This window comes from Ovis canadensis, chromosome 1 (assembly GCF_042477335.2).
Source record: "Ovis canadensis isolate MfBH-ARS-UI-01 breed Bighorn chromosome 1, ARS-UI_OviCan_v2, whole genome shotgun sequence".
In the NCBI taxonomy this organism is placed as follows: Eukaryota; Metazoa; Chordata; class Mammalia; order Artiodactyla; family Bovidae; genus Ovis; species Ovis canadensis.
In genome coordinates, this window is record NC_091245.1 from 118,837,727 (window position 1) to 118,854,950 (window position 17,224).

Consider the following 17,224-nt stretch of genomic DNA (forward strand, 5'->3'; position numbering starts at 1 on the left):
CTCAGGGGACTGTGCTTTACCAAGCCTTCCAGGTAATTCTAACGTATTCTTGTCAGAACCACTACAATAGAAGAGATTTACAACACTTACCAACCAACTACAATATGGCAATCTAATATTTGCTCCAGATTTAAAAAAAAAACTGTAAAAAAATTTAACATTTATCCTATCAAGGAATTGCTAAATTTTTAAAGTGTGAAAATGGTACTGAGATATAGAGATATAAATGTAGATATATTTATTTTAAAGCCTTGAAATATCTGAGTAAAAAATACAATGCCTAGGATTTGTTTTAGAATAATTTAAGAAAAACAGAAGCAAGCAAGGGTAGACCTAAGATTGGCCACGAATGTCATCTCCATTAACTTGGTGATGGTCTGGATTTAGAGTCATCCAAATGACTAGCCTTAAAAATTTTAGGGGGCAAGTAATTTAAAAAAAAAAAAACAAAAAAACCTAATGGCGAGGCTGCAGTAGCCCTTAAAATCTCCTTGAATTTACATTCCTGTGATGTAACAGCTTTATTTCCTGTGTATACATCCTCGCTATTGCTTCCTTTTAGGAGGGTGAGTAGATGTTATCTTTCTTCCTTCCTTCTCCCTTTTTACTTCTCCCTCTTATTTATCCTCTTCCACTGAAATTTACTTTATAAAAACCTCAACATCCATTAGAAATCAGACTAGAAAGCATCAGCTTCAAAACCTAAGAGGGTGAGTGGTAAGATGAACTATATGTTTTCATTTTACCAGTTGATGGCAGAATTTTGAGTGTGGTTTCTTATCATTTTATGTTTTATTTTAGATATTCCATCTTTGTCATCATTGTTAATATGATCATCATTTCCTTCATTGTCACCTTTTAAATTTTTAGTTTGCCTGGAACAGTTAGTGATATGGAGAAAAGACCATCAGAAGTCATCACCATCCATTATCAGGCAGCTTTTTTGATAAGTGTTAGTCGCTCAATTGTATCCAACTCCTTTGCAACCCCATGGACCATAACCCGCCAGGGGAATTCTCCAGGCAAGAATACTAGAGGGGGTTGCCATCTCCTTCACCAGGGGATCTTCCAAACCCAGAGATCAAAGCTGCCATCTCCTGTGTCTCCTGTATTGGTAGGCGCATTCTTTGACTGTCTGAGCCACCAGGGAAGCCCCCTTTTCTGATAACGGCAGCCTTGAAACAAAGATTTCTGCTGCATTTCATCTGCATCTAATGAGTTCCTGCGGTGCTCTCTCCTACCATGTGATGTGATGGCTTAGGGGAAACAAGAATAAAAAAAGACAAGGTGCCAACTTTGGAGCTCGTTATCTTCTGAGGAGATAAGGTACAGTGATGGGAAGAGACTCACCACACACTATATGGGGAAGTTATAATGCAACACAGCATTTGAGAGTTTTAGGGCTATATGGCTTTTAACTGCTTGGGTTCAAATCCTAACTCCGCCACTCACTAGCTCTGTGATGCTAATCAAGTTATTTAACCCCTCTTGCCTGAGTTTCTTCATCTGTTAAATGAGTGTGAGAACAGTATAACCTTGTGGTGTTGTCTTGAGATAATCCCTAAACTAGATAATCCATGAAACATTTAACTTTATCCATAGATTTTATCAATTTCTGTGTTGACCATTTTTGCTTATATCCCACACCTTTCCCCTGGTATTCTTTCTTGTCTCTGAAAATACATCCTTTAATAGTTCAGCTATCTTGGATACCATAGCTGTCAAAATAATGTCCACAGTTTTGCCCTCAAACTTATGGTTTAGGTGCACATAAAATTCTAGGTTGATAATTATTTTGTCTAGCTTTGAAGATATTATCCCACGGTCTTCTGGATTTTATGCAATTGAAAAGTCTGATGTTGGTTTACCAGCTGTGACTTTCTCACTGGTAGAAAACATGCATCTAAGGACACTACTGATAAATGTAAATATTTAAGTAACTAGAGCTACCACCGGAGAAGGCAATGGCACCCCACTCCAGTACTCCTGCCTGGAAAACCCCATGGGTGGAGGAGCCTGGAAGGCTGCAGTCCATGGGGTCGCTGAGGGTTGGACACGACTGAGCGACTTCACTTTCACTTTTCACTTTCATGCACTGGAGAAGGAAATGGCAACCCACTCCAGTGTTCTTGCCTGGAGAATCCCAGGGACGGGGGAGCCTGGTAGGCTGCTGTCTGTGGGGTCACACAGAGTTGGACACGACTGAAGTGACTTAGCAGCAGTAGCAGAGCTACCACTCCACACAGGATTTCCAGTTCCACAGATTAGGGAGGAAGATCATGGTATAAGCATTCTCTCATCCTTTATAAAGAAGCACAGCAGGAACTGAAGGCCATTGTGACTACAAGGGAGCGCTGCAAATTAGCCACAGGCAACTATAAACTTGCCTCCAAGGGGAGAACTGAGAGTGGGATCAACTTGAATCTTCTCAAGAACCTAACAGATTGTACTGGGGTATGAAGGAAACTGCTGAGGAGTTCCATTGTTATACTCCCATGAGTTACCACTTTCCTCTCCTTTCATGCTTTCCAATTCCTATAACAGGGCAACTTTATATTTGAGCATATGAAGCAAGAGTGATAAAATATTACTCTCAAACACTGCCTCATGCTGAGGGGAAGGGGAGAAAAAGAACAAAAACAAAAACAGCATTGCCCCTTTCTGGCCAATGTTTACCCTTATGTTCAGATTACTAAAAATATGTATCTAGAAATATGGCAAATCAAAACAGATGTCTCCTTGTAGATGAAATAAGTAAAATTCTAGCCTCTTTTATTAGATCTCAGGTCATGTATTCGGTTTAAAAAACAAAACAAAACACAATATATAGTTTCAATTAAGAGTCATATAAACTAAATTTTTCTTCCAGATCTCAAAACGCCCATGGAGAGCCAGCTTCCACGATACATGGCACACGGCACATACTTGAAAGCTGACCCCACAGAAATATTAACGTAAGCAAAATACGAACTTGTTTCTCATTACATAAACATCACCTGGGCTTATTTAATCAACACACTTGTTTAAAAAAAAAATTAATCTGTAACCAAAAGCACTATCACGTTTGTTAGATACCATTCTTATTCAAATTATACCCCCCCCCAAAAGCCTAAAAATAACTCAAATCTAGAAATTAGCCCAAGTGCTAAGGCTGCCTATGGCTCTTGCTGTAAAATAGTTGCTGGGTCTGATTTGAATATCTGAAAAGAATGACAGAAATACAGGGTTCTTCTTGATTTCAAGAAAACTTCCCAGAAGGAGGTGGAGGGCCAAGAAATCCACCTGCCTGCTTGGTGGCAGCTCGTGAAGGGGCAAGGCCAAGAATCTTCTGGATGTTCTGTGAAGGAAACAGAATAAAAACTGGGTTTTAATATGAGATATAGAGAAAAGTATTTAAAATACATCTCATAAAGAGAAGGCTTACAAATAAAAAGTACTGATATCACCTAAAATAGAATGATTACTACTGTGTTATTTTTCTGCCCTTTCTGAGTCTTATAGCTGAATTCAGTCATTATTGCAACACCTGAAGCTAAAACTGAAATAGTATCAACTTTTTCAAATAAGTGAAAGAATTAAGAATCTTGCAAAGAGATCTGAGCCCAGAATCCACCTGTATTTTTAGCACAGCCCCTCATCTTTTTCAGTTGTCCCACTTTTTTTTTTAGGAACTCAATTTTATGAAACTAGAACTCATAAAAAAGTATTTTTATACTCAGATGTCATCAGTTAATATAACATTAAATTAAATCACATAAATACAACAATGAGTAAAACTAATACAAACTGGGAATAAACACATTTGGCTCTTGAAGGACAGGACTCAACTAGTGGGAGCAGAGAGGTGCAGGCGGTCTAAAGAGCAATCAGGAGTGGATGGTGTGATGTGGGGAGGAATTGGTTTGCTTTAAAGGTAGAGGAAAGAGGTACATGAATTTGGAGGGATAAGTAAAGGTCAGTTAAGATTTTGTACAGCATTTGTAAGAAGGAAAAACCTTAAAGATATCTAATTATGCTTGTTAATTCCTTCATTTAATATTTGAGAAATCAATTAAAACCTGGAAGAGTAGAAAAGTGAAAGTGAAGTTGCTCAGTTGTGTCCGACTCTTTGCGACCCTACGGACTGTAGCCCACCAGGCTCCTCGGTCCATGGGATTTTCCAGGCAAGAATACTGGAGTGGGTTGCCATTTCCTGTCCAAAATTATTGATAAAGTCCCACTAGCCTCAAAGCATGGCCATAGAGAAATAAATAATAAAAACAAATCTAAAAACAAGAAGAAAAAGAGCCATTAGTAGTTCAGCTAAGTTTTCCTCAGTAAAGTTGGAGAATATTTGTATTACTTTCATAAGAAAAGTAGCTCCTTCATGCCCCCTTTAAAAGTCCACTGCACAAAGCAGTAAGAGCCCAAATAACAGAATGCCACTCCTGTTTAATCAGTAAGCATCCCCTGACCACCTACAATGTATCCAGCAAAGCAAGGCGTGATGGGAAATTAAAGATAAAATCTAAAACAGTAAGACATTACAGAATTAGCTACTGATAAACACATCTGTCTAGCTAACAAATACAGTAATATAATCTAGACCAAATGTACAAAGCATCCTTGCTCAGTTATTCTGTAGAAGGGTCAATTTAAGTGAGTCCTTATCATTTTAGAGATAAAGACCAGTGTAAAAACCTCTGATGCCCTTTAAATCACAGGTTTACTGTGATTTAAAGAAGACAAATAAAAGGAAAGTAGGAAATATTCCAAAGCGCTGACTGAAAGGGTAGACTGTTGACAATCTCATTATGAATTAAAAACATATAAACGACCACTGGACACAAGCCACTGTTCTAGATGGAAAACAGCCCTAACAGCAATGACCACAATAACAACAGAAATGTTTAAACAAGGCACTTTAGTAGCCAAGACTGAAGTTCATGTATATCCAGGCAGGTTTATGCTTTGTTCTCCTTGTGGATCTCATCTCAGACTCCCTTTGTAAATACCAAATCAAGTTTATCAGTGGTACATTACTCAAGTATTTGTATTTTAATACCAATGCTCTGCATTTACTATATGCAATTTTATCTTTTAGTGAAATTCTAGAAATGAGTTTGAATTCCTGCCTCTGACAACTGAACCCACAATATTTTACTTTTAATGTTTACTTACTTATTTATTTTTGACTGTGCTGGGTCTTTGTTGCTATATGAGCTTTTCTCTAGCTGCAGTGACTAGGGCTACTCTCTGGGCTTCCCTGGCGGCTCAGATGGTAACGCATCTGCCTGCGATGCAGGAGACCTGGGTTTGATCCCTGGGTCAGGAAGACGCCCTGGAGGAGGAAATGGCCACCCACTCCAGTACTCTTGCCTGGAGAATCCCATAGACGGAGGAGCCTGGTGGGCTACAGTCCACGGGGTCACAAAGAGCTGGACACGACCGAGTGGCTAACACTCACTCTCAGGGCTGCCCTCTAGCTGTGGTGCACAGGCTTCTCCCTGCGCTCGCAGTGGCCTCTCCCATGTGGAGCACAGGCCGCAGGGCACGTGCGCGTCAGTGGTCCCGGCTCCTGGCCACTAGAGAACAGGCCCAGTGGCTATGGGTGCATGGGCTTAGTCGCCCCCCAGCACATGGGCTCTTCCCAGGATCACAGATCGAACCCGTGTCTCCTGCATTGGCACGCAAATTCTTTACCACTGAGCCACCAGGGAAGCCCCTCCCTACCTTAAAAAGGAAAAAGGTTTATTTATCTTATGGACTAGTTTTTCTTAGATAAAATGTTCCCTGCTTCTCTGTCTAGCAGGTCTTTTCCTCTAAAACACATGTAGAAACTAACTGGTGGTCTTAGATGCAAAAGACCCTGGTAAAATGCTCCAGGCCACGGTTCTCTCCACAGTGGTAATAACATTCTACGCTTCTATAAACTCTAAGTTTGCAAATAGTTTTAAGGACTAGACATCAGTCCTTAGTTATCCTTGGTTTTGAGATGAGAAAGCTGGGGCAGATGGAGGTTATAACTCAGGTACAGTTTTCCTCTATTAAACCACAACTCTCTAAAGGATATTTATCTTAGAAGTGAAAAACCTTATAGCAGGCCTGACCTGTTAAAAAACTTACAATTATGAAGACTATATAAGAGCACACCATAGAAAGAAAAAATACATTACACTGTTAAGTGAATAAGTGCATATAAATAAAAACCCATAGACCATCAACATCAAGAGTGAACACTAATATAAATTACGGACTTTTGAATGATGATGTGTTAATGTAGGTTTACTGACTGTAAAGAAATGTACCATTCTTTTGTAAGGTGCTGGCAGTAGAGGAGGCTACGTGCAACTGGGGGACAAGAAGTCAGACAGGAAATCTCTGTATAGTCCATTCAGTTTTGCGGTGAACCTAAAACTGCTCTAAAAAAGAGTCTATAAAAATGCACATAAAGACTTAAGAGTATATGGAAAAATAATAATTGTATTTAAATAGTCGTAAATCACTTTCTCATTCCTTGTCTTCAACTTTTTACAATATTGCTGAACAGGATAATTTAAAATGAGAAATATTTCCATAGGTGCTGTCTCAAAGTGCTAGGCATTGTTCTAAGCACTTCACATGTATATTCCTCACAACAACTCAGTGACACATATTATCCTTATATGCAGATAAAAAAAGGAGATCCAACTATCGGGTTGTAATTCAATAAATGCTCACTGACCTTCACACTGTATGGCAGGTTCATCTATATATATTTTCTCCTTTATATCTTTCAAGAACTTCATTCATTAAACTTGACCTGACTGCTTTCCTACAGTCTCTCAATTCCCCTCCAATTTTTCAAGCCTTCTTACAAGATACAGTTTAGAAATATGCATTATGCTAAAAGATAAGAGTTTCAATATATTAAGAAGATGATACAGAAGAATGCTTAACAGAAATACAAAATATAAGATGTGGACATGCTTTGGAAGTTATTTTTTGGAAAAATTATTTTGAATTTCTGTCCAGTCCTGTGTAATTGGGTAACAACTGAAGAGTGTGTGTCAGAAGGGAAAAACAAAGGAAAAACATTTTCCCGTAATCATGCCTTCTTTTGGCAGGAAACTCAGAAAAATACCACTACAGGATTTGCGTTCCTTCCTCTCTGCAAAGGATAAGGACTGGTGATCAAGAAAAGGAAGTTGTTGGTTGCTAACTGGATATTTTGGGAAGACACAGGTCACTGGCAATAAACACATTCTGCTAAATTTTATTTCTTAGTCATTTAGCTAAAATAACTCAAGCCATAGCCGCCCTCACTTTGCTCTTTGTTAGTTTCTCTGGCATCCGGCAACCAACCTTCCGTCCCAATTGATTACAATTTCTCATCAAGTTCCTATAACATAATCTTTACTTTATGCATAACGCTGCCTGTAAATCCAAACACCCTGAATGGCCCCATTCAACAGTCCCAGGATTTTCACACTGTATCAGAATAGGCTGTTCAGGAGGATGACAAAAAGATTAAATATTTAATGACAGTACAACACTTATGTAGCTGAAAGAGTACTGGGTAACAGTCAGAAGACTTGATTTCCAATACTGGCAAATTATGCAAAACAAACCCAACAAATATGCAACATCTTTTTATTGTACCAAATCTCAATTTTCCTTATGTTTACAAGAAGGGGGCTCACTAGATCAATGATTTTTAGACTCTGTAGTCACAGAACCCTTTCTTAAAACAAAATCTCATGTAAAAAGTCAACAAAGAACATTGATAAAATAGTGTTGGGAACCTGGAGCCCCTTGTTGGGCCCTTCAAATTTTCCCACCAAGCACCTTGAAGGGAGCCACAGTCCTGTGTGGCTGTGGCACTCTAACATTCTTGAACACAGTTATGTTGTAATAAATTATATTGCTGACTTCAACACATATCTTGCAAGGTGAAAATCAAAATTCTAAAAGGATAAGCACATCAAATCTGCACCAGAGTAACATCATTTCCTTCGTAAAGTTGAATGAATATTTTTCTCTCCTTAGGTTGTCCAAAGGCCTCTTTTGTAATAGGACCTCTTTTGGGAAGATTAGGGGATCAAGTGACAATTTCAATCAGTCAAGGAGAATGTTCTGAATTTTAGTTTTGTGTAAGAAGATAGATGTTCTATCCTTTTAAAATCTCATAATAGATAGTAGAACCCAGCTGGCACTATGTGGGGTATCTAAAACTCAGTATGAAATTGTAGTCTTGCTAGTTTGAAGCACCAAAGGACAGAGTTTAGGGCAACCACGAATGTGAAAGTGTTAGTCACTCAGTCGTGTGTCCAACTCTTTGTGACCCCGTGGACTGTAGCCCACCAGGCTCCTCCATCCATGAAATTCTCCAGACAAGGATACTGGAGAGGGTTGCCATTTCCTTCTAAACCATAGCAACAGAAAAAAATTCCTGGAAAATAGAGTTAATAGGGCCCTGTAAAATTCTGCATCTAAACTCTGCCCAGGTGGCGCTAGTGGTAAAGATCCTGCCTGCCAATGCAGGAGATACAAAAGATGCAGGTTTGATCTGTGGGTCAGGAAGATCCCCTGGAGAAGAAACCTACTTCAGTATTCCTGCCTGGAAAGCCCCATGGGCAGAGGAGCCTGGTGTGCTAGTCCATGGGGTTGCAAAGAGTCAGACACCACTGAAGCAACTTAGCATGCAAACTCTGCCCAATTCTCTGGTTAACTCTTAAACCATTCATAGGAGAGACTGCCTTCAACCAAATAAGACTGAAATCACTTAAGATTTCCTAGATATCTACCACAAAGAAGACAGACCTTGGAGTTTGAATGTCAACTTAACTGTCCACTTAAACAAACAAACAGACAAAAACACCCCTCTGTGTTAAGAATAACAGAATCTAGACTATAGCTTATCACTTACAATGCACATGATACGATCCAAAATTGAGACATACCAGGAGACGGGAAAACATGACCCAGACAAAAGAAAACAGGCAACAGATAGAGTTCAACCTTGACATGATCCAAATGTTGAAATTAGTAAGCAAGATTTTAAAGAAGCTAATTAACCATGACAAGGGACATAAAAGAAAATATATTCATTCACAATAAATGAACAAATGGTAAACTTCAGCAAGGAAGGAAAAAGACTAAAAAATAACCAAATGGAAATTCAGGAGCTAAAAAATACTGTATCAAAATTTCAAAATCATTGGATGAGCTTAGGTTTAACTCAGATTAGAGATAAAAGAGGAGTCTTGAAACTCCTTTTTTAGATTAGAGATATGAAAGAGGAGTCTGTGAACTTGAAAACAGATTACAAGAAATTATCCTATCTAAACAATAGACAGAAAAAGACTAAATAATTGAAGAGACTCAGTTTTCTATTGGACAAAACTAAAAAGACTATAAGTAAATGGAATTAAGACAGAAAGAATGGGGCAGAAAAAAAATATGTGAAGAAATAATTGTGGAAGTCCTCCCAAATTAAAAAAAAAAAAGCTATAATCTATAGAGGGATAATTTTTTTTTTAAATACCCTTGGGGGGGTGGGGGCGGGGTTCCCTGCTGGTCTAGTAGTTAGGATTGCCCAGGTTCAATCCCTTGTTGGGGAACTAAGATCTTGCTAAGCTGCCCAGTACAGCAAAAAAACAAAAAGTTACATTACAGTACCCTTAGGTACCTAACAGTCAAATTGCTGAAAACCAAGCTTAAAGAAAAATATTTGAAAGCAGCCAGAGAAAAATTATTATCTACAGGGATACAAAGACATGAAGGTCTTCTCATCAGAAATAACTGAAGCTGTTTCACCAGTGGCCACGGGGGCCACACTATCCTGATTTCAGAAGCCACGGCCCTGCGCTTCCCTCTGGGCGAGGGCCCTGGGGCCCCCCAGCCAGGCCCTGCCCAGGCGACGCTGCCTGTGGGTGCTTGTCACAGCCCTGGCCTGGTCGCCACCACAAGTGACAGTGCACTGCTCCCGACTGCTCGCTTGCTGCAGCTCCACTGCCGCCCCGGGGGGATGGCCCACCCACCAGGAGCCAGGCCCTCCTGTCTGTGCCCGCCTCATCCCCAAATGCGTTCTTTCCTGTGATCAGCTATAGGTTTCAGAATATAAGATCCAACTGTATATAACTGTAATAAATACGGGTTGCCACTATTAAAAGAAAACAAAACTGAAGCTGAAAGGATTAAAACAAACAAAAGCAGTCAATCCAGAATTCTGTATCCTATGAAAATATCCTTCAAAAGTAAAGATAAACAGATATTTGGGGATAAATGAAGAGTAAGAGAATCTGTCACTAGCAGACTTACACTACAAAAGACACACGCAGGGAGTTCCCTGATGGTGCAGTGGTTAGGATTTGGCACTTTCGCTGCTTGGGCCTGGGTTCAATCCCTCGTCAGGAAACTTAGAGCCCATAGGTCACACAACAGGGCCAATAAATCAATAAATAAACAAAGGAAAAAGAAACACACAGAAAGAAGGAAAGAAACACAGGGAAAAATCACTTAACACTGTGCTGTGAAGTACAGACATTAAGCAGTGACATTCACCAACAATTCTGGACTCAGTGATCTCTATGTTCACTACATACTTTCAAGCCTTCATGTTTTACTCAAACTATGCCAAGAAAATTCTGATAAAATTGGAAAACCCCTACTTACCCTTCAAGACACAATTTAAATGCCCCTCCTGTACAAAATCTTAGTTTCACAGAACTAATTCCTATAGTCATTTCACTTCCATAGCATATTATTCCTCCTCCCAAACCATTTTATATATGTACACATACACAAAAGTTCCCTGGTGGCTCAGACGGTAAACAGTGTCTGTTTACAATGCGGGAGACCCAGGTTCGATCCCTGGGTTGGGAAGATCCCCTGGAGAAGGAAATGGCAATCCACTTCAGGACTATTGCCTGGAAAATCCCATGGACAAGAGGAGCCTGACAGACTACAGTCCATGGGGTCGCAAAGAGTCAGACACGACTGAGTGACTTCACTTCATTTCACACAAAAGTTATCAATCACATTCTGCTATTATTTATGGATCTGTCTTCCCGCATAGACTGTGAGTTTCACAAGGGTAGAGATAATCACTCCTTGCTCTTACATGTCAGCATCAAAGAATTCCTGGCATAGTGAAGGACTTGAGTCATTCTTCAACAAGGACAGGAATATTCTAAATGAAGCCTTAAACTCACTGAAACAATTCAAAGGGTTCAGATTAAGATGATGCCTGAATAATCTGTTCTCACTTAGTACTTACCTCTCACTTTTCAAACCAAATGCATTCTCTAACTGATTTAAAGTTAAATACTACAAATGAAAATACTTTGCTTAAAAATAAGCTATACTGGAATTAATGAATTAAGCTCTAATCCTTAAATAAAGTGGCATAAACTAATGATGAGATGCAGGAGATGGCAGGCATCTAGTTGGTCCTTCTACCATTTTGATGACTTTAAGATAAACTGACATGACATAATTAGAACCCGTCCTTACAGACATGCAAGCCATATCAAAATTCTTTGCCCTACGGAAGCCAAAAGTGTGATAAAAAATTAAACTTACTTATTTTTATCCCTGTCCTAAGCACATATACCTGTTGAAGGAGACAATGACAAATTCTCACTGACATTTCTTCAGATCATAGCCATATATGCATATGGTTATATATTAAGATGTGGGTGACAAAGGAAAAAAAAATATAAGAAACTCTTTCTTGTGCTTTTCTTCATAAACACTAATTCTTTTTGCTTTCCAAGTAAAGAGAATTATGTCATGGCTTTAACTATCATATACATTTGCTGGGATCTTCACTAAGATTTAGAACACTTTCTATAGAGGAGATCATTTAACTCAATCCATTACTGACTCATAATAAGAAAAGTAAAAAAAAAAAAAGCAAGTATTTTAATTTTAGGAATTAAGAAAATTTCCTTTTATTCTTAAAATCCGTCACTACACTGGACTAACTTAACACCTCTGATAAAGCTGGCAGACCTACCATTTCCACTGCTACAAATTCACACAAAGGAAATAAAGATGTGAAGGTCAAGGCAGCTAATCACTAATCACCACACATTAAGGAAGTAAACAAAAGGAGAAAGATAAAACAAGGAAAGGTAATTAGATTTATTTTCAGTTAATATGACAGATCACCACCACGTTTTAATCTATGAAAAGAACCAGTCCTATCTTGGGCTGGGAAACAAACACTAATTTTAAAAACATCCCAAGGGCAGGGGCAGGCGCTAACTTGTTTTAAAAAAAAAAAAACCTACCACTTTAAGAATAACAGCTAACTTTCTGTATCATTGGCATCTGATTATCATAATGTGGTGAGGTTGCACACTAAACCCTAAACCCGATTTCATCTTTGTGAAAATTTAGACTCAGAGCAGTTATATGACTCCCAAGGACATTGGGCTAGTAAGTGGCAATAAGAATCAAACCTTGGTGTTTTACCTCCAAATACTGTATTTCCTTGGGCTTAAAGAATCCACCTGCAATGCAGGAGACCTGGGTTTGATACCTGGGTTGGGAAGACCCTGTGGAGAAGGGAAAGGCTACCCACTCCAGGCCAGAATATGTCCCGATCCAGGAATCAAACCTGGGAAACAGGGAAAAATTACTGAAGCAGATAGATATCCTTATTCAACTTAATATCTATTATACCTCTATCATAATAAGGGGGCATGTTACAATAAGTAAGTGTTAGTAGCTCAGTCATGTCCGACTCTGTGACCCCCATGGACTATAGCCCACCAGCTTCTCTGTCCATGGAATTCTCCAGGCAAGAATACTGAAGTATTTTGCTATTTAGTCTCCAGGGGACCTTCCTGACCCAGGAACTGAACCCAGGTCTTCTGCATTGCAGGCAGCTTCTTTACAATCTAAGCCAGCGTTGTAATGGGAAGCCCTGATGTTATGATAATCATGGGACAATGCTATATAAGTTAGCAGTTGTTTTTGTTTGTTTTTTGCAGTTGTTCTTAAGGTGATGCTCTTTTATAACCAGTTAGTACACTCCTATGCTTGGGGTACTGTCATGAAGGGACTAGAGCTAGTCGATTCAATCACACTATCACTCTCAGTAATGAAAGTGGATTCTGGTTAACACTGCAGTGTGTGTGTGTGTGTGTGTGTGTGTGTGTCTGGTTAACACTGCAGTGTGTGTGTGTGTGTGTGTGTGTCTGGTTAACACTGCAGTGTGTGTGGGTGTGTGGGTGTGTGTGTGTGTGTGAAGTCGCTCGGTCGTGTCCGACTCTTTGAGACCCCATGGATGGTAGCCTACCAGGCTCCAGGTCCATGGGATTTTCCAGGCAAGAATACTGGAGTGGGCTGCCATTTCCTTCTCCAGGGGATCTTCCCAACCCAGGGATGGAACCTGGGTCTCCTGCATTGCAAAAAGATGCTTTACTGTCTAAGCTACTAGGGAAGTGAACTGACATACGTAAATGCCATGATCTTTCATAAGATTATGGTCTCAAACTGGTGGTAAACTGATACTTCAGATTAACAGTGCTGGGTAAAAATGGTGCCTAGTTATGGAAAACACTGTGCTGATGCCTCAAAAAAATTAAACACAGAATTGCAGTATGATGGCAATTCTACCTGTGGAGTATAAAGGAAAAAGAAGTGAAAACAAGAACTCGGACATTGATATACCTGTGTTCACAGCAGCATTTCTCACAACAGCCAAAAGGCAGAAGCAGTCCTTTGGCAGATGAATAGATTAAAAAAAATGGTATATACATACAATGGAAAGTTTGTTCACTCTGAAAAAGGAAATTATCACATATGCTACAACATGGATGAACCCTGAAAACATTCCAGTTACAAAAGGACTTCAGTATGATTCTACATTTATGAGGGCAAATTCACAAACACCAACAGTCAAAATCACAGAGACAGAAATTAGAATGGTGGTTGCCAGGGACTGAGGGGAGAGGATAATGGAGATTTAGTGTTTAAGGGGCACAGATTTTCTGTTTGGGAAGATGAAAAATTCTAGAAATGGATAATGGTGTTGGTTGTACAACAACACGCAATGTACTTAATGTCAAAGAAATGAACAATTAAAAATGGTTAAAACAGTGTATTTTCTGTGATATTTATTTTACCACAATAAATGAAAAAGATTAAAAGTACTGGAATTACTGAGTACAGGAAATCAGAAAGCAGTTTCTGGGCATAAGAGAGCACTGCACTTTCCTTGGGAAAACTGCTACCAGGGGCAGTCACACTGACAAATTTAAACCGGAGACTCTGCAAGTGTGACATGTATGTTCTGGCCCCTCCTTCATCCTCTTTTACTCTAGGATCTCAGGTAACACTGTTTAACCCATCCTATGGCACCCAAATCCAAAAGACCTGACGATCTACACAAGGTGTGAAGAGAGGAGGAGCGTCCTTAGTCAAACACAGATGTTCAAATTTCAAAGAGAAAATATTAATTAATAATTTAACAGAGATTCACTCCATTCAAATAAAAATCAAATTCAAGAATTATCATTCACCTCACTGCATCTTACGACCCTCTAGCTTCTTGGTGTTTGAAAAAAATGGGGAGGCAAACTTTGATCTCAAATGAATCCATGTTTTCATGTTTTTTCTCATAAAAATCACACAAAAGTTGGCAAAGAACAAAAGAGAAAAGAAAGAATAAATAAGGTATGCCAGTATTAACTCCAAATGGATTGAGCCATGACTATATAAGAAACTAACAAATAGTAGAAGAAAACAAAGATGAATTTCTGTATAACTTTAATAAAAGACTAATAAGAAAAAAAAAACGAAACTCCAGCAAATAAAATTTTGCATGGCAAAAACCATACTAAGTAAAACTGAAACACAAACAACAGTTTACAAAAATTATTAGTTAACTTAGAGCACAGAGGGCTAAACTCCCTAAGAGCTAAAAACTGAGAAAATGACCAACAATCCAATAGTGAAACAGGCAAAAAGCATACAGTGTCTCACCTACCAAAGAAAGAAAAAAATACATGAGTAGCTCTTAGACAAACAGAGATGCTCAATCTAAATGCAAATTAAAACTACAATGAGAGAGCAATTCTTACCTAATACACACTAAAAACGCCAAAGGTCAACAATTTCTACTGGAGGTTGGGGGCAATTATGAATTTTCATACATAGCGACAGGGAGTAAAAAGTGGTATAACCTCAATTTGCCAAGTTTGTAAGTTTATATTTGGGTACAGTATCTACTGTTTTGTTTCACACATGCCTTTTAGGTGCATACTATGTACTCGATATAGATTCTTTAAGGTATATACAGGAAATTAAGAAATCACTACCTTAAAAGAATTGGGGAGGAAAGGATAACATACATGAAAATTACAAGTAGACAAAAACAAATTAAAAAATCCTGTAGTGTAAGGCAGAGTATGACCAATCACTAAAGAAATTTGAATCATTCTATGTTAGTTTCCTCATCACTTAATCAATTTCACAACCTCAATGCAAAAACAATTCATTATGTTTTCTCAAAATTACTTTATGCTACAGTATGTATCTGAAATCAAGTGGCCTATTTCTTTGCCTAAGAATGGTCTCATTGAGGGAATTGTACTCTATACTCTGAAAATCTCATATTTTATGATGCTTGTTTCACAGGCATCTACAGAGTCAAATCTTATATAACCTAAGATCCTAAAAAAACAAATAGAACAACAGAAGAAAATATGGAAAGAGCAAGTGAATATGGATTTTAATTAAAAGAAAGAGGCAAATATTCCACATAAAAACTTCAAATGCTGAACTATTTCAGACTGGAAATAAGTTCATAATCTTCCTGTTAGTATACATACTAAGAAGTGGGGAAAGGAATACAGAAACTTTTGGCAGCTAATAAAATAAAAATTATAAAAGTAGGTCATTTTAGGGATTTTTCAAAGATTTTTAATATCTCAGAATACCTGTACTATAGCTCCATATACTTTTCTCTTATTAATATCAGTGCAGAGAACTGGACAAACAGAAATTAAAAGTATGAACATACATCCTCCTTGGCTGAAAAGAAATACTAAGTTTTTTTTTTTGGCTGCCCATTTTCTTCTCCCACCCTTTTTGGGGTATTCAGTAAGCAAGTACTTCATTAAGCTCTACCAGTCTAGTATCTGTAGATATTCTTACTTTAACTTTATAGCACATACTACACACTCTTGGTTCCCAGAGTAGCATGGCTGGCTGCTCTATCGCCTGTTTTTATTCCACTGGAATACAGCAACACTCATTCATTTACTTATTTTCTAGGGCTGTTTTCATAACACAATGGAAGAGTTTGCAAAAGTCTGCCTAAACCCTGTTGCCTGTTTTTTGCAAATAAAGTTTTGTTGGAACATAGCCCCACTTATTCCTTTACATTTTGTCTAGCGCTGTATTCATACAGAGTTGAGTTGCTGTGATAAAAATTGTATGGTCTGAAAAGTAAATACAAAAATATTTATCACCCAGACCCATACAAAGTAATGAGTAAATAGAAAGTTTGCTGATTACCATGGTAAATGACCTCATGAAATTAACTGCTATACATATATCTCACCAGAATTTCTGAAATAACTGAAAGGAGTTTGAAGACTAGCTTGAGCGGAACTTTCTCAACAATCATCCTTAACATTTATTTCACTTAAGAAAATGCTACAGTTTTCAGATGGTAATTTCTAGGTAATGAAGTCCAGGTAGCAGTACAAACACAAAAAGGCAAAATGGTTTTCTGAGAAGGCCTTACAAATAACTGGGAAAAGAAGAGCAGTGAAAGGCAAACGTGAAAAGGAAAGACATACCCATATGAATGCTAAGTTCCAAAGAATAGCAAGGAGAGATAAGAAAGCCTTCCTAAGTGAATAATGTGAAGAAATAGAGGAAAATATCAGAATGGGAAAAACTAGAGATCTCTTCAAGAAAATTAGAGATACCAAGGGAACATTTCATGCAAAGATGGGCACAATAAAGAAAAGAAATGGTATGGACCTAACAGAAGCAGAAGATATTAAGAAAAGGTGGCAAGAACACACAGAGCTATAAAAAAAAAAAAAATCTTCATGACCCAGATAACCACGATGGTATGGTCACTGACATAGAGTCAGACATCCTGGAGTGCAAAGTCAAGTGGTTCTTAGGAAGGAAGCATCACTATGAACAAAGCTAGTGGAGGTGATGGAATTCCAGTTGAGCTATTTTAAAGCTTCAAAGATGATGCTATTAAAGTGCTGCATTCAATATGCCA

The 17,224-nt window shown here is 38.3% G+C and overlaps 1 protein-coding gene across 1 annotated transcript in view; it reads right to left on the reverse strand.

Moving 5' to 3' along the window:
* Nucleotides 1–2,751: 2,751 nt before the first annotated feature.
* The window catches only part of TMCO1 (transmembrane and coiled-coil domains 1), a 60,881-nt gene continuing 46,408 nt past the window's right edge, over nt 2,752–17,224 (reverse strand). The window contains exon 7 of the mRNA XM_069547733.1: nt 2,752–3,337. Coding sequence (XP_069403834.1) covers nt 3,239–3,337 — 99 coding nt within the window. The 3' untranslated portion in view covers nt 2,752–3,238. The remainder of the gene's footprint in view (nt 3,338–17,224) is intronic.